The sequence below is a fragment of the Lactuca sativa genome, chromosome 1 (genome assembly GCF_002870075.4).
Source record: "Lactuca sativa cultivar Salinas chromosome 1, Lsat_Salinas_v11, whole genome shotgun sequence".
In the NCBI taxonomy this organism is placed as follows: Eukaryota; Viridiplantae; Streptophyta; class Magnoliopsida; order Asterales; family Asteraceae; genus Lactuca; species Lactuca sativa.
In genome coordinates, this window is record NC_056623.2 from 112,547,899 (window position 1) to 112,570,506 (window position 22,608).

The window sequence follows — 22,608 nt, forward strand, 5'->3', positions numbered from 1 at the left end:
GATACTATTGGAAAGCCTTGTTTTCTTTCTCAGTCAGCCAACTCCCAACTTCTTTCTCAGTCAGACATTGCTTTCCAAGTCAGACGCCAAGATTTTGTCTATCAAACACCTTATGTCTGACCTGACTCAGTCAGATGCCATATCAAACAGGGCCTCGAATGTATCTACTAGGCTTTTGTCGCTATAAATTACAAGAAGATTATTGACGTGGCCGGTTGATTCGGTGGTAATTGCAATTACATCAAGTTCATCCCTATCTCGGGTACATAAAAAGCGAAAATAATGACATAGCAAAACATGAAGAAAATCAACTACAACAAAACAGCTAGAAGCAGTAAAACATGAAGAAAATCAGCTACAACAAAAATTACAAATATTATCATTATACTCCGCACCAACAACCACAAAAAAATAGTGTCGGTAGGATAATAATTATAAAGTGTATGTCAGTTAGTAATAATGTAATGTGACATAAAATGTGTAAGACCTATAATAGTGTAAATAGTTTACCATCTTGCAATCATACGATTGCAATAATGTAATGGTTCCGTGTGTAATTGGCTCTTTAAGAGCCTGTATATAGGGCTTTGCCCGTAATGAATAAATCTGAGTGATTTGTGTTTAAAACTTGAGTATCCTCTCAACGTTTTATCTCTATTGAAATTTTTTTTAATTTTTGAATAGCAGAGTTTATCCTCAGTATCCATGTCATCTAATGGACCATTCAGGTATAAAAATCTTATCCATCATCATTTTATTATCGCGTCATTTAGTTTGAAAATTTTTACTACGAATTTTCATCGTTATTATTTGTGAATCATCACCATCATCATAAAATTTAATATTAATTGTAATCACCATTATCAACAATCATATTTGAATCCTTTTAGAAAAACTAATTCATGAATTTAATATTTTCGTATCATTGTAGTTTTCGTAATTATATCATCGCCATCATCATAAAATTTAGTATTAATTGTAATCACAATTACCAACATCGTATTTGAATCCTTTTAGAAAAACTAATTTATGAATTTAATATTTTCGTATCGTTGTAGTTTTGGTAATTATAATTATTGTCGTTATAAAAAATTATCGAAAGGATAATAATTATAAAGTGTGACATAAAGTGTTTGTCCATAAAGTAATAGTTACTATTCTAACTTATCAGTAGGATAATAATTATAAAGTGTGACATAAAATGTTTGTCCATTAGTAATAATTACTAATGTAACGTAACATAACTTTATAAGACATATAATAGTGTAAGGGTCAATAGTGTGAATAGTTTGTCATGTTGGATTTAGTGTGTAATGTTGGATTTAGTGTGTAATTGGCTCTTTAAGAGCTTATATATAAAAATCTTATTCATCATTTTATTCTCGCATTTGAAAAAATTTGGTATCAGAGCGTCCTTATAATTTAAAGCTATGAATTTTCATCTATCATCACCATCGTCATAAAATTTTATATTAAGTATAATCACCGCATTTGAATCCTTTTTGAAAAACTAATTCATCAATTTAATATTTTCAGGGGGAGAAGGGGAGGTTAAAATAGGAACAATTTAATATTTGTGTTTTTATTAAAAAAAATAATAATAATAACACCGATAATTTGATAGTTTCCAAAGTAAAAAATCAAAATCTTCTGTCTTACTTTTGGTTTTGGTAACAAAACTTCACCATTCTCACCTTAATGGTTAGAACTTAAAAACTAGATTGTTTAAAGGCTTTTCGAAATGAGTGGTTTTTCTATTTTTTTTTTTTTTAAAGTAACCATTAACCACAATAATTTTATGCAAATTTAGTATAATTTTAACAAAGTTTATTTCCACGAAACTAGAAAAAACACACACACATCTTAGCAAAAATCCCATTTTCAGACTTACACATCTTGGATTTCTTCAGAAACATCTAATAATTCTTCGACTTCAACTTCTTTAGCTTCATATTCCTCTTCCACATCACTAGCTTCTCCATCTCTCAACATTTCTCTCTCCATTTTCTCTTCTTCATGGTGTTTCTTCCATTCATTCACCCATTTTTCCCATTCTTCCTTCAATTGTTTTCTCTTTTCACGATCTTGTTCACTTAATAACACTGAGATGTCTTGATCTTGTACATCGTATTTTTTGCTGTATTTTTTTAGGTTTTTCAATATTTCTTCCTCTTTTTCGGGGCTCAAGAAAGATGGTGGCCTTGGTCTCCACAAGAACTGCAACAATCAAATCAAATAATATTTTATTATATTATATCAATGACAAGGGCATTTTCGTCTTTTCAGTCCGTGTCCAATTCCACCTTTTATCGTTGGCACATAACCGAGGTTACTTCCAATGTTGAGAGGATGAAAAGGGCATTTATGTCTTTTGCACGAACAAGCAATTGAGTCATTATATAAGGAGCTTTCTAGAGCTCTTTTTAGTTAAAAGGGCATTTATGTCTTTTACACATAAAAAGGTTATTTATGTCTTTTGAGTCGATGTTCAATTCCACCTTCAAGAGTGGCACGAAAAAAAAATAATTTTTATAGCATTGACATAAGGGATAAGTTTTTTTAGGGTTATTTCTTACTTTAAGAGAATGGAAGGGCATTTATGTCTTTTTGCACAAACAAACTACCGAGTCAATGTCTCAAATGGTTTGGCTTGTTAACCTAAAATTGGCATTTATGAAGCTTTCTAGAGCTTTTTTTAGTGAAGAAGGTGAGAAGGGCATTTATGTCTTTTGAGTCGATGTTCAATTCCACCTTCAAGGGTGCGACAAAAAATTCAATTGTTCTCGCATTGACATAACAGATAAGCTTTTTTAGGGCTATTTCCTATGTTGAGAGAATGAAAAGGGCATTTATGTCTTTTTCACAAACAAGTAATTAGGTCATTGTCTGACATTGTTTATATTATACGATTGACATGATGTGATTGTGACTGGACAATCTTTTTGTAGAGCACTTTTTAGTGGCAAAGGTGAGAAGGGCATTTATGTCTTTTACACTGACAATGATAAAAGGGGCATTTATGTCTTTTGCACAAACAAGAGATTGTGGTCCCACATTTTTTGGTGGGACAGGACCGGACATTACAAGAATTGTATAAGACTAATGTTCATGATAAAAAGATGAGGGCATTTTCGTCTTTTGCACATATAAGAGATGAAGAAATTACCTGGAAGAAATGATCCTTTAAAATTCGGTAAAGCAGCTTCCCATTGAATGACCATATGTTGAACCCATTTTCCATCTCATGAACTGAAGTCACTGAAGTAGCAACATACCTTTTAAAAAAAACATCAAAAAAAATAAATGAGTTGGTTAATAACTTCATTTTAGTAATGTAATATTTGTTATAAATAAAAATTCATATCAATTAATTATATATACCTAAATTAATTATTTTTATTTAGTAAAATGTTTTTTTCATTAACCGAATCATTTATTTTGGTTATAACTATCTAATAACAAGATTTATAAAGTTATAAAAAAAAAAACATATCAGGCTATGTTTAGCTTATTTTTTAAGCTTTTTTAGGTTGTCTTGTTTGACAAACCAAAATGTAGCTTATAAGCTAGCTTTTTTTAAGCTGCATTCGAATGAGCCTATTGACCTTTTTCTTAATTTTTCCAAAATGTACCCTTTATTACTTAACTTATAAAATCAATCAATCTTCCACATGCCCTTTTATGTCATTTACATATTTCAGCTAGTTTTTATAAACATCACTTTTATCAACTAGCAACTAGCTTTTCAGCTATCAGCTAGCTGATAAAATATAACATTTGATAAAACTAGCAGATAATAGACCTGAAATATGTAAAATAAGTAATGACATAAAAGGACATGTACTTTTTCTCAGGCGAAAAATAAAAATGCGGTTTTTCATTTTTTACAAGAAAAGCCCTCAACTTTGTATTTTTTTCCGAAAGAAAAAACTTTCAACCTTCTAAATGCCTCCAAATAAACCCTCAACTTTTTTAGTTTTTCTCAAAAAAAAACCATACATTTTACAATTTATTTTGGCAAGAAATGACTAAAAGGACCAAATCAGGACAAATGAAAAAATACATGGTTTTTTTCAGGCAAAAAACAAATTTGAGGGTTTTCATTTTTTCCAAAAAAGCCCTCAGCTTTTTATTTTTATTTTTCCCGACAAAAACCCTTAACATTCTAAATGCTTCCAAATAAACCCTCAACTTTTTTAGTTTTTCTCGAAAAAAAAACCTTACATTTTTCAGGCAAAAAATAAATTTGAGGTTTAATCCAGAAAAAAACACACAATATAAAGTTTTTTTTTTTAGATTATGTTAACTAAAATATCCAAAATGACATAAAAAAGCAAGTAGAAGATTGAGTTATTTTATAAGTAATAAACAGTAAATCTGAAAGAGAATAAATAACTAAAAAAAAAAAAGCTCATTGAAACACTAATCTAGGTAGTTATAGTTGTGTCAAACATATCCTAATACCAAATATTTGAGAAATACAAAAAATTAAAAAAAATAAAAAAAAAATACCTTCCAGTAGGATCCCATTCAATATCAGTAGCCATAAAATGTTCAGCAGTCGCCATAGTTTCCATCTCATCAACATTATAAAACTCCAACTGCCCATTAAACCCTTTCAACCCAGCCAAAATTACAAACCTGCCACCTGGCGACCAAAACATCCCATTCGCCTGTTTCTGCTTAAGTGTCACAAGCTTCACCACCTTCCCACCTTTGACTGAATAAAAACTAACATCGGGTCTTGGATTATCCCCATGTATGACACCAAATCTGTGACCTTTGGGCTCCCATGCAAATGAAATTACTTTATCGTTTTTGTTGTCAAGTTCAAAGACTTCAATTGGAATATCGCGTTCTTTGATTCTGAAGAGCTCGAATCCTGTGTAGGTGGATTTTTTGGTTTTGGTGTAGCGGTCAACTTTGACTGCGAGGTAGTCGCCGGTGGATTGCCAGTACATTTTGCAGTCGTTGACGGAGAAGAGGTTTTTTTGGCGGAGTTCTTGTTTGGTTGGGATTTGGAAAAGTGACACCTGGCAATGGGAATGCCACGTAGGCGTGTTGGAAATTGGAGAAATAGTAATGTAGTTTGAATTATTTGTCTAGGGTTAGTCTCATAGAAGACCTTATATTTTGGACATTTGCCTGAAAAAGACCTTGTATTTTTTTATTTTTTCGGAAAAAAACCCTCAACTTGGTTTTTTTTTTTTCCGGGTTTTATGCGGAGAAGTTCTATTATTTTGGGAAAAAAATTTATAAAGAATTAAATCTTTTCTTTTTTTGAACTAGAAAAGTCCCGGTTATTTAACTTTTTGCCCAAATTAACAAAAAAGTCTTTTTTTTGTATTTTAATAGGAAATGACAGAGTATATGATTTTCTCAAAATAATGGGACTTTTCTGTTCAAAAAAATAAATAGTACTTTATCGAAAATTTTCCCAAAATAATAGGACTTCTCTGCATAATATCCGTTTTTTCCGAAAAAAATTGTAAAATGTAGGGTTTTTTTAAAAGAAAAACTAAAAAAGTTGAGGGTTTTTTTTGGAAAAAATACAAAGTTTAGGGTTTTTTGGGGAAAATGAAAAAATCGGTCTTTTTAAGGTGAAAAATAAAGATAAGGTTTTACGCGGAAAAAACAGGTTAATCTCATTGCCTAAAAAAGACCTTGTATTTTTTTTGATTTGGCCCTTTAAGTCATTTTTTGCCAAAAAAAATTGTAAAATGTGAGGGTTTTTTTCGAGAAAAACTAAAAAAGTTGAGAGTTTATTTGGAAGCATTTAGAAATCTGAGGGTTTTTTCTAGAAAAAAAAAGTTGAGGGCTTTTTCGAAAAAAAAAATGAAAAAATACAAGGTCTTTTTCAGGCAAAAAATAAAGATAAGGTTTAAGCCAGAAAAAACACAAAATATAAGGTCTTCTTTTAGATTAACACTAAAATTTTGATGATTCTTGAAGCTTTATTATATTTTAACGTGTGTTGATTATTGTAAAATATAAATAACTGAATTTTTATTTTTATTTTTTCAAATATACGTAATATTGGTATTTTGTTCTTTATAGTAACAAGTGAAGAATGGAATTGGATTGGATTGGATTCCTTCCACTTTACTCTAGGAATTATCAAAACCCATCAAACATGGAATTTGGAGGATTCCAATGGAATTGAATTCCGAAACAAACTAAGGAATGGAATCTTGGATTCCAATTATGAACTTACTCTTGCAGGTTGATTTCCTCCACCAAGTTCAGGAACAAAGAGTGCAAAAATAGGATCAGTAGGAGACCAACTGAAGTCCATAACATTTTCAACTTTGATGGATTTCTTGTCAATTAGACTGAAGGTCTCTGTCTCATAAACTGAAATTACATTTTTGCCCATTCTAGCAAAGTACTTGTCCTCTTTGCCTCCACCCCATCTGCAAAAGTACAAACATGTCCACATCATCAACACACAAGAACAGGATAAAATAATATGTAAGACTTGACTTTCTAGGGTTTGTTTTGGATAAGATAGCTAAGAATTTATTAACAATAAAATTGTAAATTTACTCAAATTGTGGAACTTTATAAGAAAGATTTATTTTATAAGAAAGAAATGGAATAAGAAATGAGTCATTACACTTATCATGACTGGAATGAATGAATGAATGAATATTTCTTCAAATTTTTTTATATCATGTGTAGTGTAATATTATGTATGGTTTGAATTCTGCTATATTGTTATTTTAATTATAATTCATCATATTCTTATTCACAAAAATAAGATTTTGTGTATAATAGAAGGTAAATAAAACCAAAATAAGTTTATACTAAAAATTATTTTCTACAAATTTATTAATAATGAAATTGTATGTTAATAAAAATTGTGGAACTATATAAGAAAGATTTGTGTTATTAGAAAATCTAGGGTTTGTTTGGATAAGATAGAATGGAATAAGAAATGAAATGAGTCATTATACTTATCATGACTCGAATGAATATTCCTTTGAATTTTTATATCATATGTTATGTAATATTATGTATGGTTTAAATTCTGCTATATTGTTATTTAATTATAGTTCTTGAATTACTTATTTATAAAAATAAGATTTTAAATAAAATAAAAGCTCAATAAAACCAAAATGGGTTAATGCCATAAAAACACTTAAATTTCCAGGTTTTTGTCGGTTTTGCCAAATTTTGAATTTTATGTCCATTTTTACCCTCACATTTTTTAAAAAATGTTCGGTTTTACCCTTTTACTGGTGATAATAGGTTTTCCAGGTTACTATTACATTAATTTCGCAAAAAAAAACCCTTAACTTTACAGTTTTTCACGTTTTTACCCTTAAAATTATAATTTTTTTATGCTTTTACCCTAAGTAATTTTTTTTCATATTATACGTAATCATGAAGAAAAATCGTATTTATATACGAAAAAATGTTTAATTAAATATTGAATTTACGTTCTTTTTAATTGTTATTTCTTTCTTTATATATATATATATATATATATATATATATATATATATATATATATATATATATATATATATATATATATATGTGTGTGTGTGTGTGTGTTTTGCCTGGTTAAACCATTTAAAATGTAAAAAAAAAAAAACAAATTAATATGTTTTTAGAACTATATATATAAAGAAATAACATTAAAAAAAGAATGTAAATACAATATTTAATTTAACATTTTTTCGTATATAAATACAACTTTTTCTACATAAATACGTATGGTATGAAAAAAAAATACTTAGGGTAAAAGCGTAAAAAATTATAAACTTAAGCGTAAAAATTTAAAAAAAAAAAAAAACGCATAAACTTAAGGGTTTTTTTGCAAAGTTAATATAATGGTAACCTGGAAAACCTGTCATCACGGTAAAAGGGTAAAACCAAACATTTTTTGGAAAATGTGAGGGTAAAAACGGACATAAAATTCAACTTCGGGTAAAACTGACAAAAACCTGAAAACTTCAGGGTTTTTATGGCATTAACTCAACCAAAATCTACTCTAATATATAAAAAAATCTTTTTGCCACATGTCCCTCATTCATTTTGTAGTTATTTTAAATTAAATTTTTTCCACATGTCATTTCATGGTTTTTTCCATTTTATTAAATTTCATGTAGTATTTTAATGTAATAATTGTAATAAATATAATAAGAAATGGATACCAATTTCATTAATGCAACTTTTCTTCTAATTTAAAAATTCTAAAATAAAGCTCAGTTATTTCCTTTGTTTATTTATTTAAATTCGAAAAAGAAATGAGCACTTTAATTTCAATAATCCAATATTTTTCTAATTTTCCTTATAAATTCAAACTTAGACCTTCATATTTAACTTTTTTTTTAATAAACCCGAGTAATACAAGGGTCTCACTCTCACAACTAGTAAGTTTACAAAGAAAAATATTTTTTCTAAGTACTTTTAATAAATAAACTGTGATTTAATTTAAATCATAGAACTTTATAACTAAGATTGGTGTTATTAGAAATTGCATTAATAAAAATAAGGTTATATTGCAATTCTTCACTCCATGGAATTAAAACGAAAAACCTCCAAGGAATGAAAACTTTAACATGATAAAAGGAATCACATTTTTATTGGAATGGAATCAACAATTCCATTCCATAATTCTCAATCCTTCAAATACACATACCTGAAAACAGGCCATGAGACTCCAGTAAAACCTCCAGTTCCACCAATTGCAAATTCATCAGCACTTCCTTTAAAATCCCTCATTACTTTTCCAGTTCTCACATCAAATATGTTCAGCACTACCCTCTGATTATTACAAATAATTAAAGTTAACCAAAAAAACATTGTTATAATTAAAGAAAATTTTAAAAAAAAAAAAAGATAAAATAATATGATTCTTACATGTGTATCACGGGGGTTGCTTGGCTCATGACTGCTATATGTGACCAAATATTTCTCACCAGGTGAGAAATCAATGAGTTTAACCTAATTCAACAGAACAATTTCAAAACCTAATTTATTTGTTTATTAATTATTATTGCATCCTTCTTTTATTTTTCCAAATCAACTATTTTGAAACCTGATATAAGTCTATAACAGGTGAAAATGGTTAAATTGGACAAATGTATGTAACTTTTATAGTTTGATTGAAGAAAATAAAGTAATACTGTTAAATGGTAAAACTATCGATGAAATATAATGTTTTTTTTTTTTGAAAATTTAACCAAATATAGCATTGTAAAGTACTTGCATTTGGATGGCATTGCTATAACTGGATAGATTTCTTAGAGGGTGTTTGGGATTTCATCTAAAAGATCTTATTGACTTATTGGCAATATAAAAAAGACTTTCAAAATAGCTTCTCATTAACCCTTCAAAAAGAAGATTTCAATAAGTTAGGATTTCTAACTTTTCAAAACTTCTTATAACTTTTTGGGTTGTAGAACACAAATACCCCTTATAACATGTATAAGCTAAGACAAACACTTTTTAAAAAACAACTTATTGACTTATTGACTTTTCCCACCATAAAAGCTAATCCAAACACTTTTTTAAAAACTCATTTTCTCACCATCATAAGTCAATAAGTCCTTTTAAAGTTCAAAATGAAATCCCAAACAACCTCTTAGAGTATAATGTTAAAATAGGATTAAATGAAAGTAGGATTCACTTATAAACAAATATATGAAACTAAATTGCTATTTCTTGCATTTAACTCTAGAGCAAACCTAAACCATAACCAACCTGTGGATGAGCATAACGCATTAGGCGGTTGAATGTGGTGGCACCACCCCACACAGCAGCACCCTGCCTGTGGACTGTGGCTAAGTAGGTACCCAATGGAGACCACTGCACAAAACTTTCAGTCCAAAACTGCAGAAAATTAATAAATTCAATTGTAAGTAAAAACATGTTTTAATGAAATACACAAAAACAATGCAAAAGATAAAAGATTTCCACTCACAGGGCGTTTGTAAACAGGATCAGCTTTCACTTGTCTTGCATCATTCCACAACACCTCTGTGTCAGATCCAGCACGAATAACAAACTGATCTCTACCTTTCTCATCAGTAAGCCAATGTTGCAGATTCTCCTGCAATAATACACCAAATACAGTTTATTTATCAAGATATTTAGTAAAAAAGAAATTAACTGCTCTTCTTCAGTATATAACATCGTCACATTGTCACATAACAATAAACTAGATAATTCAAATACTTACCCCTGGTGTGTATGGCTTGATTTCAGGAGGGGCCCACTCGTCTGGAACTTTCATGAACTTTTCAATTTCATCAAACATATTGACAGCAAAAATATGTGCTCTATCTAGTTTGTATCCATTGGTCTTCTCCTTAGCAAGCTCAGCTTCCTACAACAAGCAAAAAACAACAGAAAAGGAAAAGATTCGTTTATTCAAACATTGGTTTATAGAGAATTGTTGGATTAAAGAAGGGTGAAGGAGATACTTGAGGAGTGTTGTACTCAATGAAGCAATAACCTCGAGTTTTTCCAGTGTCTTCTTCTACAGGCATCCAGAGCCCATTCTCCTTGATTACCCCAATTTGGCTGTAAATTTTACGAACTACACCTTCAAGCTTTTCAAATTTCTCACGAGGTACAACTGGCAAGTTATCAACAACAATAATATTCCCAAATCCAGCATCAAATTCCAATGAATCTTCCTCGTTAAGATCATCATCGTCGCTGAAAATACAAATACAGAAAACGTTACCCATGCTGTTTAGTGAAACATACAAACTCATAACAAAAACTCAAATTCAGAACAGAGAACACACACAAAGTAACAGATATTTAAGTATTCAGTAGCTCAAAACAAGAGCAGATGCCCATTCAGCTGCAAAACCTCAAGCAACTATGTACTTCATATGCAAATGCATAACTAAATAGATATAAGTATTCAACTTTTTTAAGGAAATGTACAATTATACATAAGACAACCTCAAATTTGATCATACGATTCGTGTACTCAATCATTGAAAACATGTAGTGCAAAATACTCGACCTTGCGAAAATATAAATGCATAATCGGGTCATTAGGTTTTCTTCCCCTACCTTTTGATACCAAAGTCTTCACCGGGAGGGAGCCGAACAGAGTTCCAATCAACTGCCGACAAATCGATGTTTAAACGAGCAGCTTCAGCTCTTATGTCGTCCATTGACATCACGTCCGCCATGATTTCTCGATGTTATTTTAGATCGACAAAACCGCAATCGAGAGGAGTTCAAAGCTTCGCTTTTGCAATTGCTTGATTTAGGGTTTCTGATAACTTGTGATCGGAGGAGCTGCGCAACTGTAGAGTACTACTAGTAGCGTCGAGAAGATCACCACCACTTTTAGCGTTACTTTTGTAAACGAACCAAAGAGGCCCTTCATGTTTAAGTGGAGACGAAATTTTCACTACACATTCCACATTTTCTTTTAAATTTAAAATTAAATAAAACATAACAGGATATTTGGATGTTAATTTTGAAGTTAAAAAGTCTGAAAGGATTGATTGAGTTGGAAGTTTTAAAAAAGTGTTTGGGTTAAATTAACCAAAAATGACATGGTTGGTTATCTAGAGTTATTTACATATAGTATTTTTTAGGAGCCAATTTGTTTGGATAAAATTTATAAATTTTTTTACAATCTGTTTTGAGAAAATATATAATATAATTTCTTTTTACATAATTTATGAATTTTTGGTAACATTCAAAAATAATGTTCATACAAAATTATAAATCACATTGAAAAAAATTCTTTAGAAAATCATATGTAATTTCATATTACATTTATCCTTATGATCTTGTTATCTCTCCCGCAATCATATCTCGTATCACTGTCATATACATATCATTATCATTTATACAACGTGTACTTGTACCTTCATCATTCGTTTCATTACTATTACCAGCTCCAGTCGTATTATAAGATTATTGTTGTGTCCTGTTAAATGCTTTATCAAATCTACCAACCTTTCTTATATAGTTATGGATTGTCATTGATGTTATCACTATCCATACCTACCCATACTTGGTGCTCGTATGTGTAATTAACATGTATATCTCTAAATAAAGCTCATCTAGCTTTCCACACTCCAAAAGTCCGGCCAATGATATTACGTAATGATGAGTGGCGATGTAACACCGTAAATTTTCAAACAAATTTTTCATTTCAAAATAAGTTATTTTCATTCAAAACAAGGCATAAACATTTCAATTGTCATGTTAAGATTACAAGTCATCTAAATCCCAAGATCACAAAACATCCTTCATTGTGTACAGATCACGCTGGCGCCTTCCCACGGTCCTCGCTAGTACCTGAAACACATACATAACAACTGTAAGCATAAATGCTTAGTGAGTTCCCCAATATACAACTTACGCACATACGCCTTTCCAGGCCCTGACCTTCCGGTCCATGTGTCTCAGGGTACTTCCGTCCCTGCTGGGTAAACCTTCCGGTCCTACCCACGCCGACCTTCCGGTCCACAACACAACGCCTTCCGGCCCATAACATATTCGCCTTCCGGCCCATATCAAATATATCATACATAGCACATAAAACACACATATCACATATCATATCTGACCTTCCGGTCACACAGTCAAACCCTTCCGGGTACAGTATAGTGAGAAGACTCACCTCGTGAATGTCGAAAGCTAGCAAATCCCGAAGTCACTCGTACTCGATCCGCCGAGCTATAATCTCCCTATAATATCATACATCTCTTATTAACACTTTTATCTTCTAAGTTTGACTATCCCTAAGGGGTCAAACATAGGTCAACCCTGGTCAACGGTCAACGATAGACCTGACCTGACTCGGCGAGTGCTAGGGCGACTCGGCGAGTCTAGACATCCTCACCAGTTCTCTAAGATTCCCTTTCTACTCGTCGAGTATCCTCCTTGACTCGACGATTTTCTCCTGGAAGAATCGCGGGGCCACCCCGACTCAACTCGTCGAGTCTGAAGAACAACTCGACGAGTCCCAGTTAATCTTCATATACGTCCCAAACCTGAACGGTTAGGGTTTTCGCTAAACAGCGCAGACTCGCCGAGTCCATATCCGGACTCGTTGAGTCCAGTTGCGAACCCGCGACCAGATCCGCGATCCTACTCGGCGAGTCTAGGCTCCAACTCGCCGAGTCCCCTCTTAAAACACCCAAAACATAAATATAACAATACCTGAAATTCCGGGTTGTTACAGGCGATAGTTAAATGACTATTCCGGCCTGCGAGGATTACGCATTGCAACAGTCTATCCATGTCGAAAATCTGATAAATGATAACAAATGTTCGTACCTTTATATGGAGTAAGATACTCTCTAGTAGTATTTAGGTAGTCAGCATCAACAACGTAATATTTATCTGCATATAAAGCAAATATTTGTTATATGTTTCAACCAAGTATAAAAAACATACAACTTTCATTATTAAAAAATTATACTAACCACCCGTTGGATGTGGAAAATGAAGCTTCGGTCTCCGTAAGGCTTTATTGAAAATCCTTGTGTCGTATGTGGTTCCCTCCCATTCGGCCAACACAAATGTAAAAAAAAACATATTAAAATCGCAAACATTCATGATATTTTGTGTGGCATATCCCTTTCGACCAATGTATTTTGCTTCTTCAGATTGTGGAACCGATGCCCTCACATATCTCTCATCTAAAGCGTCAACGTAGTCCTACAAATAAAAAAAAAGTAAATCATGATTAATTCATTTTTTAAAGTGTCACTAACATTAAAGTAACTAGAACATTTGATAATACCGTGAACATTGGATAATATTTTGGATTATATATATATATATATATATATATATATATATATATATATATATATATATATATGGTAAATTACACGGATGGTCCCTATGGTTTAGGGTAATCTGCGTGTTTGGTCTCTAAGAACTTTTTTTAACTCGGATCATCCCTACTTCATATTTTTGTTACACGTTTAGTCCCTGTCCACTCTAAAAAGACTAATTTACCCTTATTCTTTTTTTTTTCCTTTTTTAAATTTATTAATTTATTCAAAATAAAATAAAATATGGGCCATTAATTCTTAACCATATCCCTAAAGATTGGATCTTACTCAAACCCCTTTGCCTTTACCTTGTTGCTCTCGTCCGCCACCACCTCCACACACCGACACATCCCTTCTTCTTCCTCCCTCGTCTCTCGTCTCTTCACTAAAAAGTTTCACATGCTCAGTCACACACACATACACTCTATCTATATCTCTCTCACTCTCTCACTCACTCTCTTTCTAAGTCTAAACTCATCAAGTTCTGATATTGCTTTGTGAAACAGTAACGAAGATGAGATGTACTTCGGCGATTATGGGTTTGTGTTTTTTCTGGTTCGTTTTGGGGATTTCACCCTAGCAATTCAAAGTCATGAACGATTCCAGGGTTGTTTTTGTGTTTTTTCTAGTTCGTCAGTTGGGAATTGGAATTGTAAGTGGGTGGTAAAAGGAGATCAAAGAGAAGCTTGGAATGAGATAGATGATAGGTAGAAAAAGAGATTAAATCTCAACTAATCGAGTATTTCATCTCAAGAAAAAACCTAGAAAAAAGTTTGATTTCCATTGTTGGTGTTATGCTTAATCAGGATGTTCTTGTTTTTTATGGTCCCCACCAAGTGTTCGATCATTTATGTAGTCGGTTTTTTTTAAAGATCATGGTGAATCATATGTGAAGTTTTGAACCCTTCAATTAATTGGCGGAACTCTTGGTGTTATGCTTAATCGTGGTGAATAAACTTCTCCCCACCACCATCTTTAAATACAGATCTCGACTCCCACATAAGCCACCACTGTCACTTAGAATATGAAGAAACTGATTTCAAATTAACATGTAATTCAATTTTAACTTTTTTTTAGAAATCCAAACATGGAGAACCAAGGAGTTTTTATTTGCAATAGATTATTTGCTTTTGAGATTTTTTCTGGTGGAATCTAGTATTTTCCAGTGGAGTTCGGCTTTTTTCCGGCGAGAAGAGTTAGATTTTCCTGCGACGGAACATAAGGACGGAGGGAAGGGGAAGAGGGTTCAATAGTGTGGTTCTTGAATCAAAGAAATATGTTTTTAATTAATATTTTTCTATATTTATTTAATATTTTTTAATTAACTAGCAATTTAAACAATATAAAAGAAACCAGTAAGGGTAAATTAGTCTTTTTATAAGGGACAGAGACTAAGCGTGCAACAAAAATATAAAGTACGGATGGTCTAAATTAAAAAAAAGTTGTTAGGGACCAAACATGCAGATTACCCTAAACCACAGGGACCATCCGTGTAATTTACCCATATATATATATATATATATATATATATATATATATATATATATATATATATATATATATATATATATACATACTAACCATTTACCCGCGCAAAGCGATAGGTGCGGATCAACAAAATGACATAAAAATTTGTTAAACAAAATGATGAAGAGATAGAGATTTCTTATACCTAGGCTAGGATTAAACGTAAGACATTTTTGGGCTTATTCGATTTTAAGAGAAAGAAAAACAAAGGAGGAGGTAGCGAGCATGAGAGAGAACCAAGGTTTTGCGGTCAATGCCAAAGCATTCATGATAGATGAATGCTAGATCAATGCGCCTCTTCCAGTTTATATGAAATGTTTTATAACGTGTATATCGTATTAGACCGATTCAAATGGATATGAAAAACACTTGGTCAAACTTTGACCCATTCAAAATCTTATCATCATCTTATTTGACTTTTTCATTATTATTGACACATTCAGTATTTAGCGATTCAATTGGATATAAGGAACACTTGGTCAAAGTTTGACCCATTCAAAATCTTATCATCATCATCTTATTTGACTTTTTCATAAATGTTGACTGGATAAGATTTAGTATTTACCGATTCAATTGGATATGAGGAACACTTGGTCAAACTATGACCCATTCAAAATCTTATCATCATCATCTTATTTGACTTTTTCATAAATGTTGACCGGATAAGATTTAGTATTTACCGATTCAATTGGATATGAGGAACACTTGGTCAAACTTTGACCCATTCAAAATCTTATCATCATCATCTTATTTGACTTTTTTCATATTTAACCCATTTAATTTGAAGATAGGCTTAGAAGACCTATTCAGAATCTGTCTTTGACCCGATAAGATTTATTATTCTCCGATGCATAAAATTATTGTATATGCTGCTTAGAAGCTTATACCTCTTAAAATTCAGCAAAATCTTGTAAATGTCTTTTAAGGTGTGTGTGTGTGTGTATATATATATATATATATATATATATATATATATATATATATATATATATATATATATATATGGGTACGACGTTATTATAGTTAGTTTCTTGCTTGATTATGTCAGCTTGAGAACGGCTGCCACAACTGTATGAAAATGCCTATGAATTGTTTCCCCCGAATGATTAAAAATTCCGTGTAGGAACCTATTTGTACATCCATTAGCCAAAGTTATTAAGAAGATTCCTACCGACCTTCAATAGAAATATGACGTGTTCCTTTCAATCCATACTTTGTGTAACAACCCGAAATTCGTACCATTGCTTGTAATCCTTTTCGTAACCCATTTCGATAATCCATTCGTCGTTTCCAATTTTTGTTTCCAATTTCGCTATTTAATTAAGTCATTAATTTGATTTTGATACTATGACTTAATGGATGTACAAACACATTTAGAACTCACTTTAACACCTCATTCTAGTAATCGGGAACTTTTTAAGAATTAACCATACCGGGTTACGGCAACTTGATCGAGTGCGACCAAAAGCCCCGTCTAACGTCGGTATCGGGTAAAATTCCACCGTGTCCAAATCTTAGACACTATTTAAAGATGATTAAGCTTCCATTTGAAGCTTTTGCTCTCTCTCACTACTCTCTCTCTCTCTCTAACCTCTCTCCTCAACCAAGATTCAAGGTCCAAAAACATAGAATTAAGGCTCCAAATCTTTGAGGTAACTTCCCTAACTTGTTGTTCAACCTCTTAGGCCTTCAAATTCATGTTTAAAACTTGGAAAAGGACCATCTTCATGAGTTTACGGCCCTGGAACATGCTTGGGCTGTAAACTCAAGTAAATTGGGTTTTTGAGCATTAAAACCCCTCCAAACCAATTTTGGGACTTAGATACGACTATATGGCTTACCAATTCGGACTTAGAACACCCTAAACATGAATTTTGAGGAGTAAACATGAGTTTACTGCCCAACAACATGCTTGGGCTGTAAACTCATCATTTATGGGTAGTAAACTCAAAAACAAGTGTTTAAAAGCCATTTAAACACACCATTAGCCTTGGAATAAATCCTAGAACCAACCACAATCAATTTGGGGGCCTTAAACATGATGAAATCCCTTCATTTGAGAGTTTACGGCCATAACTCCCCAAGAAATAGTTCCAGGGCCGTAAACTCATAAAAACATGTTAAATGGTGCCCTAAATTCATCCATTTGCTTGTAAAAATTGTTGGAATCACATGTGATTGTCCTAGCATCACCAAATAAATTAAGGAATGAGTATGGGGGAGTTTACGGCCGTAAACTCCAATAAATGGTCACTAAGTGAGTTTAATCCATTTTAAGGCCCTAGATTAAATCCTAGCTAATTTTCCCAAGTGTTATCATGCCATTTAGCATCAAAAATGCCTCAACCATGAGTTCACGGTCGTGAACTCATGTGTGTATGTAGTGTATAGGGCCGTAAACTCCATAAGGAGTTTACTCCTAAAGAGTAAACTCATTTCCTAAGTCCCACACGTCCGTAGATGTCACCCGGGTCACTCCAAACACTTGTTTTGAAGTGTTTTCGCTCATTGGAGTGTATTATCATATCTAATTAGTGGTTTAAAAATCTAGTTAGATACATTTGGATATTATTTCATATTACTTATGAACCTCGCGTGTTATCAAGCCCCGAACCAACGCTTAGCATTCAAATCGTCGCGTTTCTCGTCTGGTGAGCTCATACCCCTACCCTTTTTTCACTATTTTTCACTATTTTCAGGGGGAATACAAGCAAAGTACAAGGGATACTTGTACTTAAAAACTTGTTTTACATGTGTATATTTCATAATTCATATGCTGTTAACACTGATAATCATAACAGATAACTGTTTGAAACTTGCAGGGTAATCATATACATTATTTGTGAAATTATTTATAAACTGTTATGTCTTATATTTCACAAATGGTTTTCCATATTTTATCAGTTAAAAGCATGACATTTGAACCTTTAACATAAAAGTTAGTACACTGTTTTGTCCTCAGTAACACTCCACAGAGATACGCGAGTGGAGGATTATTGTATTATTACTAGTAAATTTGTTAATCCTATATAATTGGAGACACATCCTCGGTGAACACTCCACAGAGATACGCGAGTGGAGGACCGCACCCGTAACCAGAATCTCTTAGATAGGGAGCGTGACTTGAGTGTATAGGTCTATACGGGGCTGACTACCCCACACCTGGCTGCTAGCTACAGCCGAACCGAAAAGGTTCAAGGGTGACGAAAGTCATAAGGTGATGTGGACTACTTATTGCCATATCTAGTCTATCGTGTGGTTATGGAACTCGCAATTAGGATAACAGAGATTTACTTAATAGTAATAATGAATAAAGTAATTAATTTACTTTGTAAATATTAGTTTTATATATGTGTTAAAACTAATACATTTCACAAGGATAACCAGGTTTTCAGTATACATCTTTCACATTTGGTAACCAACATTCAGGAAAATATGGGATTTTCCTGTGGAACATTTGTACATAACCAGAAAAGTGTAACAAACCAGATAACTTTACATTTCATAAGGGTAAACATGTTTTCAGTGTACATCTTTACATTATATTTTGGGATTCAATAACCAACTTTTAAGAAAATATGGGATTTTCTTGGTGTGTAACATTTTCAGAAACGAAAGGAACTTGTACATTTCTCACAAAACAAAACCGCTTATGAACTCACCAGCGTTATGCTGATTTTCAAATCGCTTGTATTCTCAGGTCCACATTAGACAGGTACCCGATGATTCCTTTTGGCGAAGACGGAATGCGCAGAAGACTCGTCTCACTTTTGTTTATATATACTATGTATCACACTTGTACAACTTTACTTTTGAAACAAATGTAAACTTTTATATATGTAATGTAATGGTTGTTTAGTTTACTTACTATGTGCATTGGATTTGATACTCAACGTGGAGTCAACCCCGGAAATGTTTCCGCCTTCGGTTTTTGGGGTGTGACACTTTGTAGCAAGATCAAAACATAATTGTCTAAATATTAGTACGTGCAGTCTAAACATTTCGTAACACCACCTACCACTCCCATTTAAGATGTCATTAATAAATATGTTCTTTGTGTGATCCGATGTGTGACATGGCATATGTGTGTTACGCATGTTATGAACAATTATTATCCATGTGACAGCTAATCCATATAATCTTTTTGAATTCTAAATCCTTTTCTTCTGTACAATATTCTTCATTATCATCATATGAATCAGAGTCATTACTATCCATCCTACATAATAACAGATCATGTTAAAAATAATATATAATGTTAAATGGTAACACATCATATAAAATGCAAAGTACATAACATCAAACAATAGCACATACAAGGATAACACATAATGTCAAACGAGAACACATAAAAGGATAACACATAATGTCAAACGAGAATGCATAAAAGGATTACACATCAATTGTTCAAGCGACACATCAATTCTTTATAAGTAACTTAAGGAACTCCATCTTTACGTCGTTATTCGTTGGAAACATAAAAGCTTCTCGATTTTGCTTTTTGAATAAGACAAGTAATGGTTATGAATATTATGTTGAACCTTCATTGAAACAGGGAAAAGTGACCACAATGTTCATGCAATCTGATAGTGTTGGAGAGGGATTAGTTGGTGGAAAGGTTTGTGTGCATTTTGTTGATAGGGAATCCAATACAACTTCTAGTTTTTCCTCAAGATATGAGGTTTTACTCTTGGTTGAACGATTGTTGGAAACATCCTTAAACTTCTTCCTTTTAGTTGAACTACTTTGAAGGAAACTAGGAAAAAGAGGCTCATCATCACCTAAATTGATTTCCTCATTTTCTTCATTTCCCTCCATGTTTTCTTCATGTTCATCATCGTTTAGAAATTGGAAAGAAGTCATAGAATAATCTCCAGTAGCAACGGAATCCCGAAACAAATGAGCATAATACGTCTTGTATATGGACAAATCTATGGCCCTAAATTTGGAAAAGTCTTTATCAACCTACAAGATAAACATATGACACTTAATTCATAGATTTCACCATGCAAACATAACTACAAATGCGTAAAAAGAATAGTAAATGTTACCTTTATTTTCTCATCCCACCACTCAGGCGATGCATCTAATAAGCTTCTTGTCCCATCGATTCCAGTTTCAAGCCTCATTAAGCGGTCATAAAGCTTCTAATCTTTTTTCAAATTGTCCCATTTGTTTTTAATTTGTTTTTTTTAGTAAAGACTTTGTATGTTTCTTCATGCATGCCTTTATCTAAATTCTCCCACCTGAGCTTATTGAAATGAGCATCGGGTATATGTCCCCTTTTCTTTTTCAACCAAACACATATCTGATAAACTTCATTGAAGTCTCATTATCCCAAACAATTTTTGGTTTATTCTTTATCTTACGTGTTTCACAATTAACAACATTAGGTCATTTTGGTCCATTATCTGAAAAATCACATTCAAAATCAAATTCATTGCATAAACAACAAGATGCAAATGGACTTCACTGATGAAAAAAACGTTGTGAAACAGTCAATCAATTTCAAATGAACATGTCAACATTAGATGCAAAGGAAAATAAATTATGAAGCAACAAAGAATTACACATAGTAGATGGATATGGCAAGATCGACAACACATTGAATAGAGATAGACATCAGATTCACTGTGCAATTTCAGAAATCAATTACATTCAAGGTGCAAAATCATAAATCAGCTTCAAAATCAGTCAACCAATTGAATGTGCAAAATCAAAGCAATTAACATGAGGTTGAAGATAAAACCGGAAACCAATTTCAGAAATCAAACATGAGATCGATTCCAGCCGATATTGTGGAATCGATTAGATGGAGTAAAAGAAAAAATATCATGCCTGAAAAGCAGAATAAAACACGTACGGACAGGCGAGAGTTGTGCAGAAGAACAATTATAGTGGATAGGAGAGAGTTGTCGAGGCGATCACATAAAACAAATACCCAGAATCAGAATCAAAAGCTTCGGAATCAATCAGATGGAAAGAAAAAAATCAGTATTACCTGTTACAGAAAACGATTGCATCCTCATAGGTCCTTGCAACCAGAATATATGGCAGAAATATTGCAGACAAATATTGGGTCAGAACTAGGCAGTGGGAGGCGACATCCTCGACAATGAAAGTAGAAGAACAAATGTAACAGAATGTCGATGAGTATGGGGATTTGGCAATTTTTTTATGATAGTTAAGGGTAATTTAGTCTTTAGTTGTTTAATAAGTCAAAAGGTATTTCAAAAAATTACAATTTGGAACTTCTTCAAAACTACTTTTGAAAGGCTAATCTAAAAGTTGTTTTAGAAGGACTTTTTCATTACCCAAACATTTTTTTAACTTATTGACTGTTCAAGAAGTCAATAAGTTAAAAAATTATTTTCAAATGAATATCTAAACATGTTCTAAATCTTTTTTAAACTAGTTTTCATTCACTAAAAAACAATACATTAATTAAAAAATAAAAAAATTTAAAAAATCAAAGATATAAAATAAAAATTCCAAACATAATTATTCTCTATTCCTATATTTCGCTCAAATGGATTCTTTCATTGCGAGAAAAATCTTCAAATTTTCACCCTCATAGTCGTCAGTTTTCATTTTTAATATCTCAAAATTGTTTTCCGTTTAAAACGTTGTTTTCTCCTCTCGAAATAACATTTGCACCTCTAGCATTTTTTGTTCCACCCGACTCATTATCGTCGCCTTGTTCTCTTGTAGTTGGACATACTGATCAAAATTTTCTCCAAAATGATCGATAGCGTTAGAACCTGAATTTTTTAAAGACGAACCAGACTCCGCTTTCTTTGCTCTATTTCTTCTTATCGGTCAATTAAAAGGTTGTTCATCTTCAAGATCCATCGGCTCATCATTGATGTCGATGTAACACCCCAAATTTCTAATGTTCAATGAAGGGCCAAAAGTGTAAATTTAGGAAAGGGACTCGACGAGTAGGTCCGCTTACTCGCCAAGTCGGAGCGGGATTTTGTCGCGGTTTAAGTGGCCAACTCGCCGAGTCGGCGGCTTGGACTCGACGAGTTGGTGCTGAAGAGAGAAAACCCTAATCCTGGGGGTTGTGCCCTATATAAAGCACATTATAACCCACCCTCAGCCTCTTTGCTACCCTTTTGAGATCCAGAAACCCTAAATCGTGAGTGAGAGCCCTTGGAAGCAATTTGGAGCCTTGATAAATGATTTTGGGTGGAAAGGGGCTTGAAGACCAAGAGGTTTGCTGCAAGGAGGGGTGTAGATCCGGGATCTACTTCAGTTGGAGCTTATATTGGAGGTAATAATCTATTTCTTGGACTCT

The 22,608-nt window shown here is 32.5% G+C and overlaps 1 protein-coding gene across 1 annotated transcript; it reads right to left on the reverse strand.

The window, feature by feature from the left end:
• Positions 1-1,781: 1,781 nt before the first annotated feature.
• LOC111921393 (eukaryotic translation initiation factor 3 subunit B) lies at positions 1,782-11,343 on the reverse strand. Its single transcript, XM_023916966.3, has 11 exons — positions 11,044-11,343; positions 10,437-10,674; positions 10,193-10,339; positions 9,935-10,063; positions 9,715-9,843; positions 8,872-8,955; positions 8,651-8,775; positions 6,215-6,413; positions 4,513-5,033; positions 3,167-3,275; positions 1,782-2,217 (listed from the first exon to the last, which is right to left on the reverse strand). The coding sequence occupies exons 1-11, from the start codon at positions 11,163-11,165 to the stop codon at positions 1,888-1,890; spliced, it is 2,133 nt and encodes a 710-aa protein (XP_023772734.1). The 5' UTR covers positions 11,166-11,343; the 3' UTR covers positions 1,782-1,887.
• Between the last annotated feature and the right edge of the window lie 11,265 nt (positions 11,344-22,608).

Bases quoted from the DNA above. Each gene is read 5' to 3' on its own strand.
- LOC111921393 (XM_023916966.3), bottom strand. From the start codon at position 11,165: ATGGCGGACGTGATGTCAATGGACGACATAAGAGCTGAAGCTGCTCGT. The intron at 5,034-6,214 runs GTAAGTTCATAA...TCCCATTGCCAG, and splicing joins GAGGAAATCAACCTGCAAGA to GTGTCACTTTTCCAAATCCC. The intron at 2,218-3,166 runs GTAATTTCTTCA...TGATTGTTGCAG, and splicing joins TAAAGGATCATTTCTTCCAG to TTCTTGTGGAGACCAAGGCC.